The sequence below is a fragment of the Delphinapterus leucas genome, chromosome 9 (assembly GCF_059928025.1).
Source record: "Delphinapterus leucas isolate spDelLeu-1000000601 "Yukka" chromosome 9, BTC_Dleu_Yukka2, whole genome shotgun sequence".
NCBI lineage: Eukaryota > Metazoa > Chordata > Mammalia > Artiodactyla > Monodontidae > Delphinapterus > Delphinapterus leucas.
Window position 1 is genome coordinate 44,850,273 of NC_143137.1, and position 18,992 is coordinate 44,869,264.

The 18,992-nt window shown below is 41.6% G+C and overlaps 1 protein-coding gene across 1 annotated transcript; it reads right to left on the reverse strand.

The window, feature by feature from the left end:
• Positions 1 to 242: 242 nt before the first annotated feature.
• Positions 243 to 12,818, reverse strand: PPP1R17 (protein phosphatase 1 regulatory subunit 17). The gene is made up of 4 exons (XM_022589776.3): positions 11,928 to 12,818; positions 8,079 to 8,231; positions 6,602 to 6,754; positions 243 to 444 (listed from the first exon to the last, which is right to left on the reverse strand). The coding sequence occupies exons 1-4, from the start codon at positions 12,007 to 12,009 to the stop codon at positions 374 to 376; spliced, it is 459 nt and encodes a 152-aa protein (XP_022445484.1). The 5' UTR covers positions 12,010 to 12,818; the 3' UTR covers positions 243 to 373.
• Between the last annotated feature and the right edge of the window lie 6,174 nt (positions 12,819 to 18,992).

An 18,992-nucleotide genomic window follows, 5' to 3' on the forward strand; every position in this document is an offset into this window, starting at 1 on the left:
CAGCATAAGCCAGAAATAGAGGATTCCCACGTTATCCATGCTCTTTGCTCCACGAATTGATCCAGAAGATGCAGGTGCTGAGCACTAAAGCTTTCCCTGTTATCTCCCAAGTTAGGATGATCTGCTTCCTTTCCACTGCATCAGAAAATGAAAATTCAAGAAGTGGGAATAGAAACCAGATTCAAAAAAGAAGAGGAAGACAGAGAGGTGACTGGCAATCTGATATAGTATGCCTCCTGGGGAAAATGTGTCTGGATCTTAAAGGCGGACTATGACAAAATGAGAGCAGAAACAAGTCTATTTTTTCTAGGTTGCCATAGGGAACCAATCTAACCTATTTACAGGTGGTCTTAGGGGAAATATCTTTAAATAGCTATTTGTCACCATCTTTTTCATCATCTTCCATGATCACTTTGGGTCTCTCGTCCCTGAGCAGTGTCACACCTGCAAAACAAAGCACAGATCTGCAATTAAGTTCCTCTAATTAAAATATTAGACGACCTTACAGCATAGACAGTACACAGGGGCATGGCAACGCAGAAACGTTTTAATGTCTGCAAAGCTAAAGGTGCCAACAGAGAGAGGGGGAACTGAGGGGCCTCATTTGGCCTTCCCAGAGGAGTTGTGGCTCAGTGAGAACACCGTTATGGTTATAAGAGATGCTCAACCTAGGTGTCAGAGGCAACTTTCACCCCTTCTCTACATTCTACATTTAAGCTTACAGCAGTAGGATGGAAGCATATGGATTTTGGAGTCTAACTGCTTTGGACTCATTCTGCCACTCACTTAATCTGTGTTGGGCCAGATAGCACCTTCAGACCTAAGTTTTCTTGTATGTAAAATGAGGGCATTAATATTTATATAAAGGGTTATTGTGACAACTAAATGAGAAGTATGTAATAATTCTTAGCACAGTGCTACAGCCATGAGCAACTTAGTTCTTCCTTTCCTTTCACAATTTGCTAGTTTATTTTCCCTTTGAAAAGAACTGGTAAGCCTCATGAAGTCAAACTAAACATATTTTACTAACATCTGGGAGAATATTGAGCTGAGACTCTGAACATCCTGCTTCTGAATGTCAGTGCTGGTAGATGATAAATTTTATGTGGTTTAGAGCAAAACGAGAAAATAAGGAAAATGCGGTGAATTTTTTTCATACAGCTATATGGCTACAATTCTGTCTTTTATTTTGAGATGATTCTTTTTCTTATTTTGGGGATTAAAATATCCTTTCTTTTATGAAATTTTAGGGGTGTTAGATGGTTGTTTTGTCAGTATCCTTACTAGGAAAAATTCGAAGTTGCTATCCCTATGTTAGGCTCACAATATCTTGTTTTTAAAAGTTTACTAGTCTGTGGAATTCAGAAGCCTGAGCACCATTTTCTGGACTGATCAGCCCAGAAAAAACTATCCAAGGAGGTGTGGACGGTTCTGCTTATCCTGTGAATTGTGAAATCGGTTGTTTTAATAAAAGGAAAGGGAGCTGTGATTCAGGGCCAGTCCTCCATGGTTTCTGTCATCCCACTCCAGTCAGTCAGCTTTGTTTACCCACCTCTGCCTTGAATCACTCCCCACCCTTCTCAGAATCAGAGACCTTTCTGTTCATGAAGCATTTCATAAAGACCTAAACTTGAGGGAGGAAAGCTGTGCACCCCAAGAGGCCTTTCTACAACACTGGAGTCCATTCAACAGTGGCAAATTGACGAATACTATGTGTTGATCTTAATGACTATTCCTTTGATTCAGTCCCTCGTTGGTTCATATGGGTTCTTTACCAATTAGCTGACATTTATTGGAGGAGAAAAACAATTTCAAGAGTCTGGCTGAAAATAAGGCTTTTGCATAAATCAGTTATGAAGCAGAGTGGGAGATATTTTCTCTTATACCAGTTGCACAGAGGTTTGGATTTTAATTTAGAATTAAGGCTATCTTGATCGAAGAACACAGAATTAGCTATGCTGAGCCCCCAAGCATTCCTTGATATTTCTTCACATTACACCAAATTTGGGTGGATTCAATGAGGACAGGAGCCTTTAAATTCCCAGATCCTAGTCAACTTTCTGGTTATTTTAAGTATCCTTGACACCTAGTTGTACAAGCATCTGGGCCAAAAAAAAAAAAAATCCTGGGATTTCAGGGAAGGGAAGAGGCTGTTAAATCATCAAGGTCAGCCCTTCCCAAAGTGGGCTAGGTTTTCCACAGGGACACAGGAGATACTTTCAAGTGGAGGTGAACTAGTATATTAGTATACTATTATACTATTATATAATAGTATATAATATAATATATATACAATAATATATATTATATATAATATATAATAATAGTATACTATTATATTAGTATAATTAAGCATTCATTCTAATGTCTTATAATGAAAAAATATACGGTAGTTTATCAAAATCTTGATTTCATGGATATCACTGCTTAGGATGAGGCTTAAATCAGTAGCATCTATATGTCGTCACTGTGTGCTTATCCTTGATGCTTCATATCATTGTCTTTGGTCATTCGAAGATGAATGAGATTTAACAAACACTAGTCTATCTGATTTAACCTAGTCTTGATCCTTACATTTTCCTGTATAAGCAGAGGTGTATTATTAGAGAAATGTGCTCTAGAGCCAGAAAGCTTTCCCTTCATTGGCCACTGAACTTGGAGCAGGCCACTTAACCTGTCTGAGCCTCAGTTTATTCGTCTGTAAAACGGGAGGAAACATAATTTGTATCTCCCACAGGGGGTGATCCCGCCAAGATAGATTTAGCCCAACATTCTTTTATGCTTCAATCACACCTTACATGAACCTCTGTTAAAGTACTTTACACATTGTAGGAATCATTGGACAAGACATCGTCTCCTTACCAAACTATGAGATTCTCAAAGGATATTCTAACATCTAGCACAAGACTTGGAATATAGTAGGGATTTAGAAAAATGTCACTTCTTTCTCTTTCACTCTCTATGTAGAAGAGTTTAGGGCACTTGGTTGCTTCTTAGAGCTTGATGTGTTTTTAAGGCTAAAGCTGTTAGTCCAAGGTCTCTAAAGGGTCAATTAGCCTTGCAGCAAGCTGTTTTAGGCCATGATCCCCGCCAGAGCACCATCTAAAGCCAGTCACCTGCATTACAGATGTGTGCAGATCTAAGGCAGCCAGGGCTAAGACACCACCCCTCCTGATAAACCACACCAGAGAGAGCGCTCTATTCCCGGCAGGACAGAAGAGGTGTCACTTTCAAAGGACACATCAGGCTCCTTTCTACAAGTACCATATTGAGCTTTGATCTCCAAGTGTTCACAGCTCATAGACCAATTTTTCAGGAAGTTTCTCTTCAATGCTTGCAGCCTCATTATTCATTACTTTCTCCAGTTCCTTTTGCCACAGACCTCAACTGAAGACTTCGCTTCCTCTTAAGCAGGTCTCGGCTACGCAGATCTGACCAATCCCAAACCAGTTCTCCCTGCCCTGCAGTTCCTTGGCCCTGGCAACTGTGGGTCACATTGAGAGCAGAGCTTGGGCCGGCAAGGAAGCCCGAGATGACTCCTCACTGCTTAGAGGAGTTGTCTGATGGTTGGAAGCTGTCAGAGAAGCTCATTAACCTCAGGGAATGAAGGTAGTTAGCTAGAGATTTAAAGAAGAGAGTGAATCCCTGTCCAGCCTTCACTTGCCAAGGGCTAATGAGAGGAGATGTCTCCGGAGTGCATTTTCCTGTGAGTTCCTCTCAAGACCCTTATTAGAACCAGTGTGTCTCTCTGAACCTCTGCTGAAGGCTCCATTCTTATCAGCCTAACTAGCATTTCAATTACTGCCAAATCTTTAGATACTAAAAGGCTCTTCAAAAATAAAGTACTTCAGCTAATATGCTAATGAAAGCTAGAATCATTAGAACACTATCTATAATTGCAAATACTTGCAACCCAAAGATTTGCTGATTCAATGAATTCCATAATGTATACAGGCCACTGCTCCAACTCTTGTGTACTTTGCACTGTTTGATAAACATTTTTTATTTGTCCAGGAAGCTGCTCTCTTAAGATGTCGATATTGGGACGTAAGCAGCCTCCATTCCCAGAGAAATAGAGCTTAACAGCTTAGGAAGTTCCTTGAATCAGCAGGGTTCTATGGAGAGGTAAAACACTGTGACTAGAAAAATTCTCACCTTTAGAAATGATTTAACTTATCTCAAAGAATATAAGTTTCTTGAGGACACGGGGAGGGGGAAGGGTAAGCTGGGACAAAGTGAGAGAGTGGCATGGACATATATACACTACCAAGGGTAAAATAGATAGCTAGTGGGAAGCAGCCACATAGCACAGGGAGGTCAGCTCCGTGCTTTGTGACCACCTAGAGGGGTGGGATAGGGAGGGTGGGAGCGAGATGCAAGAGGGAGGAGATATGGGGATATATGTATATGTATAGCTGATTCACTTTGTTATAAAGCAGAAACTAATACACTACTGTAAAGCAATTATACTCCAATAAAGATGTTAAAAAAAAGAAAAGAATATAAGTTTGAAAAGAGATAGAGGTGAACTAACATTTATTAAGGACTTTCAATAAGCCAGGAACTGTGCTAGGTGCTTTATATACTTTATTTAATTGTGTTAACAACCTTGAGAGACAGATTTTATGGTTCTCCTTTCAGAGATGGATGAAATGAAGGAGGCTCTTATGGTCTGTTTCCCAAGGTCACAAAGCTAGAATGGAGCAGAACCAGAGATCAAACCTACACCTGTCTGACTCCAAAGCCCATGTTCAGTGCTGTGTACTAAGGTAACCCTCTGACCGTCAGTATTTTTGTTCCTCTACTAAGTCTTCCCCTAGAAGGACTTCAATAAAAACAAATACAAGAATGAGCAGAAAATAATCAGTCTCCTAATGGAGAACTTGAAACTGCTAAATCATGATTGCCAGATGGAATATCTAATGAACAGATACTTATTGAGCACGGCTATATAGGAGGGACTGGACCAGATATCAAGGTGAATACCAGCAGCACAGGGCAATCCCAGGCCAATTCTCATGACTTCATCGAAAAAGTCTTTGATGTAAGTCAATTTAAATAACAACTACAACAACAGCAACAAAAACAATAAGGATAATACTAAAAGAGAGGGCAAAGTCTTGGTATTTGCATGCCCAGCTCTAATACAGAGTTAGTTCAGAATAAAAAATATTCATTTTGGCCTTGGAGGGGTCTGTTGGCAGAGACTTTAAGCTGGCTGAGTCTTAAAAGGTGACTAGAATTTGGACAGAGGCAGAGCTTGGAGGAAATGTGTGATGGGTTGAAGGATCAGTATAGGTAGGGATGCATGTAACCTATGAGAAACATGGCCGAGGCAGGTTCAGACCCTCCCAACTGGTCCTTGGTCCATTTCTCCAGACAAGTGCTTCCTCATGCTTCATTCCTCCTTGCCTGGCTCTTCTCAGAGGTCAGTAACCCTGTCTGCTCCCCTGACTGTCTTTTCATGATGTGTTCTGAGCCGTCTTTCAATTTTGTTATTAGATGCAAAAATGGGAAAGTACAGTTTTATAATAATGACTAAATCTAATCTCCTCCCAAGTGTCCCTTCTGGATTGCTAAAATGCTACCAGTCCAAACCATAGCATGGTGCAATGAAAAACTGCTCACAGATGAGACAGACCTGGACGGGAGCCCCAGCTCTGTCATGTAACAGTGTTTGAACGTGAGCATAATTTGATCCATTCATCAATCGTTCTAATCATCCCATCATCAATTAGTCAATCAGCCATCCATCCATCAATTTCATCAACAGAAGACTTTAGAGTAGCTAAGTTACTTAAATTCTCTCTCAATTTCTTTATCTGTAAAGTGAGATACTAGTTATTGTGTTATTCAGTTGATTTTTGAAAATCCACAAGACATGTAAACTTAGTAGCTAACGTTAAGTAGGGTTTCAATAAACATTAGCTTATTTTCTCTTCTGCCATTCTCCCACCCCCAACTACTATATAAAACAAACATGCACTCCGTCTTATACTCTAACCGTGATTGTGTATGTCTTTCTCCCCAACTTGTACGTAAAATTCTCAGGGACAAGACTATACCTCACACGCTGACTGCCCTGCCCTGTAACGTGGGGTGGTGCACATAGTTCAGCAAGATGTTTTGGTTTGATTTGACACATATTAAGAGAGCTATCATTATTTCTGCAGCTCTCCTTCTCTCCCTTTCGCTCTCTCTTTCTCTTCTTTTGAGGATTTGGTAAATATATCCAGGTGTCTTGGGAGACTCAGCTGTCAGCCATAGAATGCAAGATTCCTGGAAGACTGGGGAGGAGGGTATTTAAACTCTTTTCAAGGACCCACTGACATTTCTATTTCATTGGCTCAGTGAATTCGACCAGTTCTGCTGAAGCATGAGTTATGCTCTGATCATCACCCAGCTCCAAGTCAGCCCCAGGGGAGCGGCCAATGAAGGTAAACCTGAAAGGCAGCAGTAAATGCTGTTCCTCCCCTGGGCCCTTCTTTGAGACACAGATTGCTGGGCCAGGACAAAGGCCATGCCTCTGGCACGTCCAGATGTTAAGCCTGTTGACCTGTTTCCATCACCCCCTGAAAATGCCCTGCACCAGCTCTTTTACCTGCTGCAAAGGGGGACACGTGCAGGGCAGGTGTGTCTTTTCTCCGTGGCTTTTTCTGTTCCAGGTCAGTGTTATGAAGAGCTGGACTCATTTTGCCTTTTGGATGTCTCTCTTGGACATCGTATCTTTTAATTAAATGTTCTGAAAGCACACCTGCATAATTAGGGGAACAGAGGGAGAAACAGGGTCAAATACATGCATCCATATTTGCACATACACCTGGTGATGGTAGTCAATAGATCTTTTCAAACATCTTAATAAAAGCAGTTTCTTTAAAATAAGAATTAGTATTTATTGAGGCTACACTAGAGAACATCATTTGTGCAAAGGATTTTACATGTCAGATTTCATTTTAGCCTCACAAAACCCTGAGCAATTTAATATTACTACCACCGTCCACTCGCTGAGGAAAGTGAGGCAAAGACATGTGCCTGAGGAATGGAGCCCAGGTCTGTCTGCTGCCAAAGTCCACCCGCATTAGAGCGATGGGGCCTTTGCTGTTCCATAAGCCACGGGCTACACTCTTCACTGACTTAATTAGTCCTCTACTTCCACCTACCTGCCTACTCTCCTCTCTTCTACGCGTGAAAGTTCTCTCCATCTGTAGAATGGAGAAAACTCTCTAAAAACAGCCTCCTCTATAAAACTGTCCACAATTCACTGCCCACACTGAGCTCCCAGGGTCCTTATCTGAGGACCTCCGTTATGATGTTACTTCTTGCTGTATATTTCAGCTGTTTATGTGTTTCTCTTATTTCTTATAAAACTGAAAGAAAGTTCCTTTTCAGAATGCTCTGTGTTCTATTTGTTTTGTATCCCCCTGAGTGGGTTGTGAATAGAGAGGACATTAAATAAATGGCCTGGAGGGAAGGGGTAAAGGAAATAAGACAAAACAAAACGTTTGGAAACAAGAGAGTGTCACATGCCACATGCACAGTTGTTATAGAGACTCGTTAGCTGTTCACCAGACAGTTTCACTCTTCTGGGCACAGAGCTGGGCTGCATTTCTCTGCCTCCCTTGCAGTCGGATGAGGGTTGTGACGGAAGGAAGTGTGTGTGCCACTTGCAGGCTTGCCAGTCCTCCACTCTGTCTGCCCTGGGCCTGCTGGAGGCCTACAGTGACTTTAGAAGCCGTGTAGTGTTGATGTCCATCGACTCGAGTCCCTGCGGGACTGTTTGGAGCACAGCCTGCCTCCCCCGCCCCCAACTTCCACTGATGAGGGAAAAGTAAACTTGTATTGTGTTATCCACTAATATTTTGGACCATATATATATATATATATATATATATATATATATATACATACATATATATATATTATAATGGCTGGCCTTATCGTAACTAAGACAAATGTAGAGATTGCAACAATGATTTTAAAACATCCAAATATTTAAGGAAAAAATTGTAAGACCAATGTGATCTAGAGGCAAGCAGTTCCCTTTTACAGATGTGCAAACTGACCTCATTGTTCATTACCTGGTATGAAAGGTGGGATGTGCAGGGCCGGTGTATCTTTTCTCCTTGGTTTTTTCTGGTCTGACTCAACATTCAGGGTGACTTGTACATTTTTCCCTTTTCTTGGCTTCTTTTTGAGATCACAGTCCTTAATAAACTGGTCTGAAAGGTCATCTGATTTTGACAAGATGCAAAGAAAAAAAGAATATTACATAAGTGTCCAGTTATGGACTGGTTGGATTCCAGTTATACCTGATGATAGGAGTAGAAGTCGTGTGATCTGAAACAGAAAAGTATTTATTTATTGTGGCCTCTTCTACAGCAGACTTTACATGTATAAATCATGTAATAAAACTAGAATTCTGTAAAATTCCAAATGGAGAGAGCTTAAATGGGATGGATAATCAAGGCAAAGAGGAATTTTAAAGTATAGTTAAGCAAGGCACAGAGTGGGTTTAAGTTACATTTCTGATGGGAGAACAGGTGTCAAATGCTCCTTCCCAATTTCCTTTGCTCAAGCCTTACTCTCTTTGGAGAGCCCAAGGGCCGGTACGGCGCCTTATGCTCTCTTTGACCTTGTAGTTGGGTTCTCAGAATGTTCCTCACTGCCTTCATTTCTATGACTGGCCAAGTCACACCAGTGATTCACACTTACACTTCAGCATTGGTCTTAAAAAATTTTTAATTTTATATTGGAGTATAGTTGATTTACAATGTTGTGTTAGTTTCAGGCGTCCAGCAAAGTGATTCAGTTATACATGTACATGTATCTATTCTTTTTCAGATTCTTTCCCCATATAGGTTATTACAGAGTATTGAGTAGAGTTCCCTGTGCTGTACAGTAGGTCCTTGTTGATTATCTATTTTATATATAGTAGTGTGTATATCAGCATTGGTCTTTACCCTGCCCCCTGGCTTTGCAATTCTCCTATTTGCCCATCCTAACCCCAGGTCCTCGCGTCTTCTTATTCATCTCTTTATTTTCCTCAGTCCCCTTCATTACCTCACCAGAGCTTTTGAAGCCTCGATTCTACATCATGTCCATCAGATGTCATTGTATGTAATTAATTCGATCCAATCACGCCTTGCCCATTAAAGTATTCTCTCTGTTCCATTTTACTCCTCTGTGCTTTGGTTTATGTTGCTGTCCTTTGAGCTCCTCTGTCACTGTTCTAGCATTTGTTCATTCCATAATGATTTATCTCCTGCTCTAGATAGAGCCTTCTTGGAGATTAAAGATTATATATCCTTTTGATAATTTTATTCTTAATTGCCTCTCCCACCAATAAATGCTTGCTGAATGGATAAATAAGTAGAGTGAGACTGATCTAAGTTCAAATCCTGACTCAGTTTCTTGTTAGTTCTGAGAACTTGGACCATAATTTGTTTTTTTTCCCTTTTTTTTGGGGAGGGCTTAATTTCTAGGAACTTTAATATTCTCTCAAATTTTAAGGTGAGGATAATATTAAATTGGTGTGTGTGTGTGAGAGAGAGAGAGAAGAGAGAGAAAGGGAGAGAGAGAACTAAATTTGTTAAGGATGGTAAAGCATTTGATACATTTGATATATTTCATATCCTCAAAAAATGTTCACTCTAGCCATTGCTTACCCCCAATACTTTCCCTAAGGCTCAGAGGAAAGCCAAACCCTCCCACTCCCACCCCATCATTGTCTTTTCTTATTAACCCGAGTCCTGGGTGTCCTTTCTCATTTTCTAAGTATCCACAGCATTTTTACTCATGTTAACACCTTTAAAGGGTGATCTAATGATTACTTATGCATATCTTCTTGGCCCTCTTTTATGACAGGTGTCTTATATTTTATCTCCTTAGCAAAAATGAATAAATATTTGTTGAATGTATGCTTGAATGAATGAACTGAAACATATTATGGATAAGGAGCTATCCCGTTAGGATTCAAAGAAGGTGCAAGGCAGTGAAGCTATTTGTCTCTCTGGAAACTCACTATGGCCTGGATACTGTCCAGCTAGATTTACAACTATAAATGATGTTGGGGAAATTCAGAGAGTAATTGGATTTTTTTAAATCCCTTCCTCTCTCCCTCCCTCCATTCCTTCCTTCCTCCCTTTTGTTCTTCCTCTCTTTCTCTTTCTTCTGTTTATGAAAATATTCAGGTCACTTTCTTTAAAATATTGTGGATTAAATGTGCCAGACCTTTTCACTTCACTTTTGTGGGTCTAGACATAACCTGTGTCATTCATTCATTTATTTATTCAACAAACATTGATTAAACCTCTACTGTATATGCCGGCATTGAGCTAGGACTAAAAAGAAAAGTAAGAAATGGACCTTGCTTCCAAGTTACTTATGGTCTATTGGACGTTATATCTGGATGATCCTTTGTTTTAGAAAACTCAATACGTGTGAGGAACCAACTATCAGAACTATTTAGTGACTCTATATCATTATGCCTGCCTCATCAGAAGATCATAATAATAACCAAAAACTCAAACAGCATCATTCTTCAGCCATATTTAATAGTAATAAATGTTTCCTTTTATCGAGGAGATTTTAATAATTTCATCCAATCATTTCAATTTAATAAGCATTGATTGAAATTGTACTATGTGTAAGGCATTGGACTGTATGATTTTATGTTTACATGCATGCAAAAAAAGGAGATGAGAAGGGGACTTTATTGAGTACTACTTATGTACTAGGTGATTTCACCTCATTTTAGTGTGTGGGATGGACCAACACCTTTTCTGATTCGTCAATGCCTGTGTTCTACCAGCTGTTAAATATTCACACCATCCTGTATATTATCTCATTTAGTTCTCACACCATGCCCACGAGGAAAGGTACAATTATCCCTAACCTGCAGATGAGAAGACTGAGGTCTAGAAGGCCAGCTAAAAGGCTGACGATTCCACTGCTGTCAGGTTATGGCATCAGGATTAAACCCAGGCTCTTGAGTCTATGTATCTTAATGCCAGGCGGAAAATGTAATTTTAAAAATTTATTACCACAGAGCACAGTTCATTTCTCCCCATATTATCCATACCATAGACATTTGTTGAATGAATTAAAGTGGCTCAGAATGAGCGCTGCCCAGCTGTGGGGTCTCTGGAAGTACAGGCTGGCTATGGACCAGCCATGCGTCACCGTTCAACCCCAAGAAGCGATTCAGGGCACCGTACAAAGAGCAAGGCATTTCCTTCAATTTTGACTTTTACTTCAATTGCCTTTTCTCCCATGTTTGGAGAAATCCTGAATATAAAATATCTTGATGGTAAATGGGGAGAGGGGAGAGGCAAGGGGAGGCATAACCAAGCGAGGCATAAACAAAGGCTATGAATATGCAAAAGGCCCACCCATCAAAAGTCTGAGTGTCTCATTTTTAGAAATGGGTAGAGGCAGAAATGTTTCTGGTATTTTCATTACAAATGTTATGCAAAAAGTCAGTTCTGGAAAGGAAACAGATTGACAATAAAGCAGAAAAAGGCTTTAAAATTCTGTCTTGATAGGCAAAGAGAGATATTTGAAATATTTTATTGGCACTGCACATGGGGTGTAAGTGTGCCGGAAAGTACTGGAAACAAGCTATAATGTCACATTCCATTTATTGCCTCAAAAGTGCTCTGCCTGGGACTCTGTCAGACCCAAAAAAGAGGACAATGCCTTTCCCCTCTTTTTTAATTCTAATGAACTTCTCTACAGTGCTTCAGCTAATATTTACATGGCAGACCCCACAGACCCATGGCTATTTGCCCATCCATCTGGTGTTGGCTGTCATCAAAAGTCACAAACTATCAGGTTTCAGGGGGCTCCCTCTGACTTGCTTGCAAACTGAATGTCAGGGATGCCCCCTTTCTGACTTTCACCATTGACGTTCACACTGGAGCATTTACCTAAGTGGCCACAACGAGGGTCAAGCTTGTCCAGTCTGTCTTCTGAGAGCTCCAGTGGCTGCATTTGCTCAGTGGACATCATCAAAGGAGGGCCCGTGTGTGGATTTCTTCTCCAGCACCACAGAAGTATAGAAACAAGTCCATTAGTACCTCTTTTGTTTATTCACTCACTTGTTAAATAAGTATATCTACTGAGCACTTACTACTATGTTCTCAATTCAATCCTATTTTTAAAGTCTGCTTCTTCTACTTAGCTACTAGAAGCTCCAAACTTAAGATTTAAGCCAAAATAAATGAATCACACACACACACACACACACACACACACACACATTATCAGTAATTGTCACGTATCAAATGTTCAATATTTGCTGTCTTTCAGAAGCACTGTGGGAGTTTCAAGAATGAACACTTGTAAAGTCTGAATTAGAAAAGAGTTAGCCGGGAGTTACAGAAAATCTTGATTAAACCTTGCCTGTATTTTTTTCTGTTGAGCTCTGCAAAGTAAGATTATGCCTACTTCACAGATGAGGAAACTGAGGATCAGAACATCTAATTAAGTTATTTAGTCACACATCTATTAAATAGCCAAGCTTGGATCCATCTCCATTTCTGAAGACTTCCACTAGAGACCCAAGACTCTTCAAACAGTGTCTCCTTTGAATCGAAATTGAAACAGGCTTCTGGTTTTCTACCATTACCTTCTTATAACTATGAAGTAATGAGACTTCTTCCCTATCCACATTACAACAGTCGTAGAGACGTGGTAGGAAAATATCTAGGTCTTGAAATGGATCTTTATTATTTTCTCCCTAGAGATTTCTGACGTTATAGCAAATCTGTTTCCTCTTCCTCCTCCCCCCATAGGCCCATTTTTCCTAAACCGCAAATCCATTGAATTTTTCAGAGCTATTAGTTGTAGCCATTCTCCAGAAGGAGTAGAAATTCAGAATGGACATGTGTCAGGTCTGAATGAGAAATGCATTAGTTGAGATTTATAGGAAATCTTCATTAGAGTCTGCCTATATTCTGTTTCTTTTAGATAATTTATTACTCATGTCCTACCATAGCAAGAATGGTTAGAGAGCAAAAAGATTAAAATGACCCAACTGGCCCTTTTTTCTTGAGATTCTTGGATCACTGGCATGCAGAGGAACACACAGACCAATTGTGTCAACATTTCAAGCTCACAGAATTAGTTCAACTCAGTTGTCTTCTGAGGAATAAGCCAATGTTCTCTGGGAAGGCTAGAGGGCCTCTCCTCCTACAAGCTGAGATCATTGTGTAGCAGATGGAGCCATTAACGGATTACTTGAGCCAGCTTTTAGTGTCATTCTGAGCAGACTGACTTCACTGAGTGACTTCAGCAGAAATCAATTCAGACCATTGCTTTTAGCGTTTGTATAGAGACTGCCAACTCCCTGGGACCATAAGGAAGTATGCTGTTAACTTGGGTGGCCGGCCCCTACCTGCTTGCGTGAAGAGGAAAGCTATGGGACCATCATTCAGGATGAGTGGGCTCAGTGTTTGGGGTCTGGAGGCAAAGTCATTCAGATATGGCCTGTGTACCTACTCAATCTTTCATCTCTTTGGGCAGAAAATCATGGGCCCTGTCATAGACTTTGTGCTGAACATCACCCCATGCAGGAACTAGTTAAAATATTCCTTCTCTAGAAGAAGAGACTGAGACTCAAAGAGCTTAACATGACCTACAATTAGTTACATATTTAGAGTCAGTCATCGTTTGAACTCAGGCCTCTTACCTTTTACTCTAGGTCCTCTCTGGCAGGAGTACCCCTCTCCTTCTCTCCAACCTAATGTAAACTGTTTTTTGTACTTGGATCATAAGGCTGCTCCTATGTGCTCAATAGCTGGTTTATTTAATTTGAATCTGAGCTTTCAAGTCAAATAGACCTAGGTTAAATTTCAGCCCTTTACCTAAAAGCAGTAAGACTTTGATGAAGTGGCTAAATCGTCATGATGTAGTGAGGGTAGATGGAGCCCAAGTGCAATATAATCGCTTTTGCCCTTTCTACCTACAGTCTATTGCTGCTGTGGTAGAATTTGCCAAGGTGAGCGTCTTCCTGGTGCACCCACAGACTGGTACCCGGGGACATATGGTCCTCTCTGCCCCCATTCTTAGCCTCAGTTTTCTTATCTGTAAAATAGACTTAATAGTAACTATCCCAGAGTTACTATGATGATTAAATAGTAGCTATGTGCTTTGCACATTGTAGGTATTGAGCAAATGTCAGTCATGTAACATGGTCTATACCGTACTAGATAGCTGGCTAATGAAGACCAGCTGACGAACTGAACAATTCTAAAAATCATTGACTCTTTCATTTTCATCTAGGTGCTGACCCATGGGACAGCCAGCCACCATCTGAGCAAATTGGCTTTCACAGTACTGGACTTGAGAGAAAGGAGGCTGCCCTTGAGAGACGAACGGTGCAAGTGTCAGAAGTCCACGGACAAGGTAAGGGTACCTGGTGATTAGTCACAAAACTGACACATGCCTCCTCCCCAAGGTAGCACCTAGTGTCTATGGGGGACACATCACTATTTTAAATCAGTGTGAGGGAAAAAATGATGGTAAGCCTCTGTTTACTAGGAGGCCGAGAGATGATTTTCACATTTGGGATTTTACTTTACAAAAATACTCCATGCTGGGCAGGGATGCATTTTGCCCATGGGATTAGAAGCTACTTTTACTATGGATGATGTCACTACAGTATTCTTGGCTGTAAAAAAAAAACAAAAAACCTTCACACAAAGAAAGGAACGAGTACACGGAGGAGAGAGGTATTTGGAGTTTAGCATCACCTTATTAATGATCGTCATTTTATCTGCCTGTTGAATCTTAGTATAAGATGACCCCGTCTCCCTACCCCCTCTGCATTTCTACCCTCAGTGAGAAGGGGTGCTCAGGATAATTGAGCCGCTGTAAGTCAGGAGCTAGTCTAACTCTTGAACTAGGAAATGGAGTATTTCTACTTCGTATTCCTGACTCTGCCCATGCATTTCTCTCTTTAATTCAGTCTCCACCCCAAGCACAGCATATGGATGTTGCTTTTGTCATGCTGCCCAGGGAATGTTCCATCATCTCCCCTCAACAGCTCGCTGTAATATGGGAAATTTCTGAAGAATCAGCTCTTTCTTTCGTACCTAAACACCTGGTACCCTGGGTCTTCAGATTCCAACCAAAGGGCTAGGGACTGAAGAGATGCTTTGGGGGTATTTTGTAAACTATTTTCTAGTCAAAGATTTGTGATCCTTTAGCATTCTCTTGCCGTTTATTGGTTCAGTGTGGTCTCTGAATTTGAATACTCGCACAGTGACGACTGGGACCACCACTGTGACTGTCAGTATTGGCCCTCCCAACCTCTCCTGAAAAGCCTGGAGCCACATGTATGGTGGAAATCAGGATATTTTTATTATGTAACACCTCTAGAGGAGTCTCAGGAAGCTCCACAATCACAGGCATTACTTCTGTAGCAAAAATATGAATATTCACACTAAATCACATAAATAAAGCCTACAAAATGATTCATACCTTTCATGTCAGGTTTAGCTACCAAATGAATTTATGTTGAACCTAACAACAACAAAAACTTTTGGCTTTCAGATTTTTCCATTAGAGAAGAAAGAGCTGTGGGTCTGTATTACTTTTCTCATTGTTGTTTGAAAGAATGTGGGTGTTTTGTTGTAGCACGTACAAGAGACCAGGTGATGGCATATCAGGGGTTTGAGGAGGTTTTCAGGATCCTGACGCTAAACTCTCGTAACTCCTCTTGGTAATTCTTACATTCCTTTTCTCAGAGAGACACTTGTAAACACAAATGCCACTGAGAGAGGAGATACATTAACTGATGTCACCACACACAGGGGTTATTAATGATAAAGGTCTCTTTCTCTTTTGAGAACAGGAGAAGAAAGGTCCAGGGAGCTGGGTGCCAGGGAAGGAAGCTGGCTAGGTTGCAGGGCAGGAACGCCAGAGCAGCCTGCTGAAGCCGAGGACACCTTTGAGGGAGCCTGTCTCCACTAGCTCAGTGCTGGTTCCTATTTCAGGAGGATAGTAGTGCTATTTCTGCAGCTAAAAAAGATTGGTCAGTTCACTTTAAGGTCAGAAGCTGCTCTGGGCATGTTGTCCTTTCTCTTAACACTGAGTAGATTTCTCAGTTGGGTGTTAGCATATGTAGTTTAATTCATAGAAAATTCCTCACTGACTGTAAGCATTTGGTGCTGTGAGGTGATATAAGGTAGAAGCAAATGCTTGGTTGCTTGTCCCACTCTCTAGCTGGGTGAACTTGGGAAAGTTATATGTCCTCTTGGAAACTTAGTTTCCACATCTGTGAAATGGGCACGATAGTGGCTCTTCTCCAGGGTTGTTGAGAGTATTAACAGTACAATGTGTGTCAAGCTCCCAGCCCAGATCCCAGCACATGCTACCATTTTAAGAATGTCAGTTGCTTTCTTTGCTCTTTTAGTCCTCTGCTTGGAATTACAACATGTACATCTAAATTGAACCATTGGAACCATTTCCTTGTCCCATCTCTGGCCTTTTCTGAAGCTAATGATGAGATAAGAACAATCCAAGGTACAAACCAACTGCAGAACACCCATTTCCAGGCCTTGGCAACATGCTAATACTGATTCTCAGGAGCGAGCTGACCCTTAGCCGAGTCATGTGGTATTCTAAAGAATTTCCCCAAATTAGTCAGACCTGGATTTACTTGATGGAATAAAAAGTTAGAAGGTTATGTCCACAGCCCAATGTGGTGTCTGGTTAAAGTAGCCTCTGCTTATGTAAAAATTCACATCTTTTGTCAAATCTTTTTTTAACCTGAGGACTGAATTCAGGTTAAAAGTACCACGTTTTTAAATCAAATTTGTTCATTTAGAAGGCCTAAATTGGCAGTATTCCTCGAGGAATGACTCTTCCTCGAAGTGGGACAGGGAGGGGATTTTTTTGATTAGGACACTCTCCTCAGCCTTGGAAGATAAGCCTCCCTACACTGCTGTGTGAATACGCAGATATTCCTGTGTTCATTATGGAACTTCGCAATTTAATTTGCGGGGACTCTGGTTCTTACACAACTCAGGAGCCCACCTCCCTTGGAAAAAATGACTTGCAAGTGGTGACTCTCCCAGCTCCGCATCCAATTCCGGCTTAGTCTCACTCCAGAAAGCATCGCCATCTCCCACGCCCCCTGTACCACCAGCTGCAACCTTCTTTGTCCCAGCAACCACAAAAGAGCTGTAACTTATTGGAAGCTTGCTTTTCTCACCATAAAAGTTCTCAGAGTAAAAATCCGAAGCACTTACCAGTCAGTGCAGGTGCTGAGATGAGAAGGCAAGTGACGGGGAGGAAGTGTTTCCTCTCTGAAGCTGGGCCGGCTCCTCAGTGGCAGTGGCTGCTGCCGCCCGGCTTCAGCTCCTCTTATCAAGGGACCAGCTGCCGCTGTTGCCATGGGGATGCTCTGTTTCTCAGGCGCCGGGGGCAAGGGGGATGGAGAGGGAAAGAGGACTCATCTCGCGGCCACTGCTCCCTACGGTAATAATTGTCCGTTACAAAAACAACGCACAGAGTAGTGCTCTGAGGGCCTGGTATGCAAGGCTGGAGTAGTCCAGACAAACAAGCTAGGTCCTTTAATCCCCATGACAGCCTTAAGCGGTAGGATTTTTTTGGCCTGGCTTTGCAAATATGGAAGTTTAGGCACAGAGAGATTAAGTGACTTGCCCCAAAGGTGCCACAGCTAATTCTGACCCTCAAATCCATTTGAATTTAAGTTCAGAGTACTCTCACACACCACTGTTGCCTCTTGGAGTAGTAGGTTGATGAGAAGACGAATAGTATCGCTGACATTTACATAAGGTTTCCCACGTGCCAGGCGCTCCTCTTTACACATATCAACTCTTCAACCCTCATAACAGCTTTGCAGGATACGCTGCTGTCATCATGCCCATCCCACTGATGTGACATTTGGGGCCCAAGTTCTCACTGCTAGTAAATGGTGAGGCCAGGGTTTGAACTGGGCATTGAATGTTAGAGTCCATGCTCTTAACCACTTTACAGTCCTGCTCACCAGTGAGAGCATTTTAGAAAGAAATAAAACATAACAAAGAATGCAGCCCTCACCCTATAGGTGGGGTATGGAGGGCAGGAAAAACTTGCTCCTTCAAAGGAACTAAACCAAATGTTCTAGTATTAGGAATACACATGCACTCCAAGAAAGGCTTAGGGTCAAAGGGTATTTAAGCAAGTTGTGCGGGAGGTGACGTGCTGTCAGATGGAGAGGAAGGGTCCATGTTTCCCGTTCGCTCACTGGAGGAAATGTCCTGTGTTGACTGGAGGAACAGAAGTTTGTAGTCACTGGTTTGGGCATCAAGAGCAGGGACGTCAGTCTGGGAGATCAGGTAGGGATCAGTATAGGCTGGAAGGACTTGAGATCCCTCAGGGTAATCAGGAGGCTACCCACCAATACTGCCCAAGAAATGGGTTCTCCCAGAAGAGGTCTGAGCGCTTTCCAGGCATGTTGTTTTCTTTCCTCCCTGAAGATGCAGGCTGTGCAGGTCCTAAGAAGCTCCTCATTGACCTCAACTACCAGTTAGTTCCCAGTATTGAGTTGGTCGATGCCTCCTTGACATTTGCCAGCATCTCAGTAACAGAGCAAGAACTCATAATAACAAGTTCATCCTGAGGTTGACCCCAAGGGTTAGAATGTCTTCAAATGCCGTGGCAGTGAATCAGTAGAGAGTAGTCTTCCCTGTTTGATCCACCTTGCCTTGGTCCTTATTGGAAGCTCTAGGACAGAGATGAAGGCTGCCAAAAGGTAATGCTCCTGGCTAGGAAGGGAAACGCCTGCATGCTGAGGCAAAGTCCCTAAAAGCGGCTCTCAGTTCCAAACTGCCTGCTTTATCCTCTTACCAGCAGCCTTGTTGGCCAACAGGTTAACAGCATCTTCATCTCCAAACTTAGGTGGAAAGAATATACTTTCTGCCTAGACTTCTCAATTCTTTTTTAAAATTAAACCTTTTTTTTTTTGGATAACTGTAGACTCA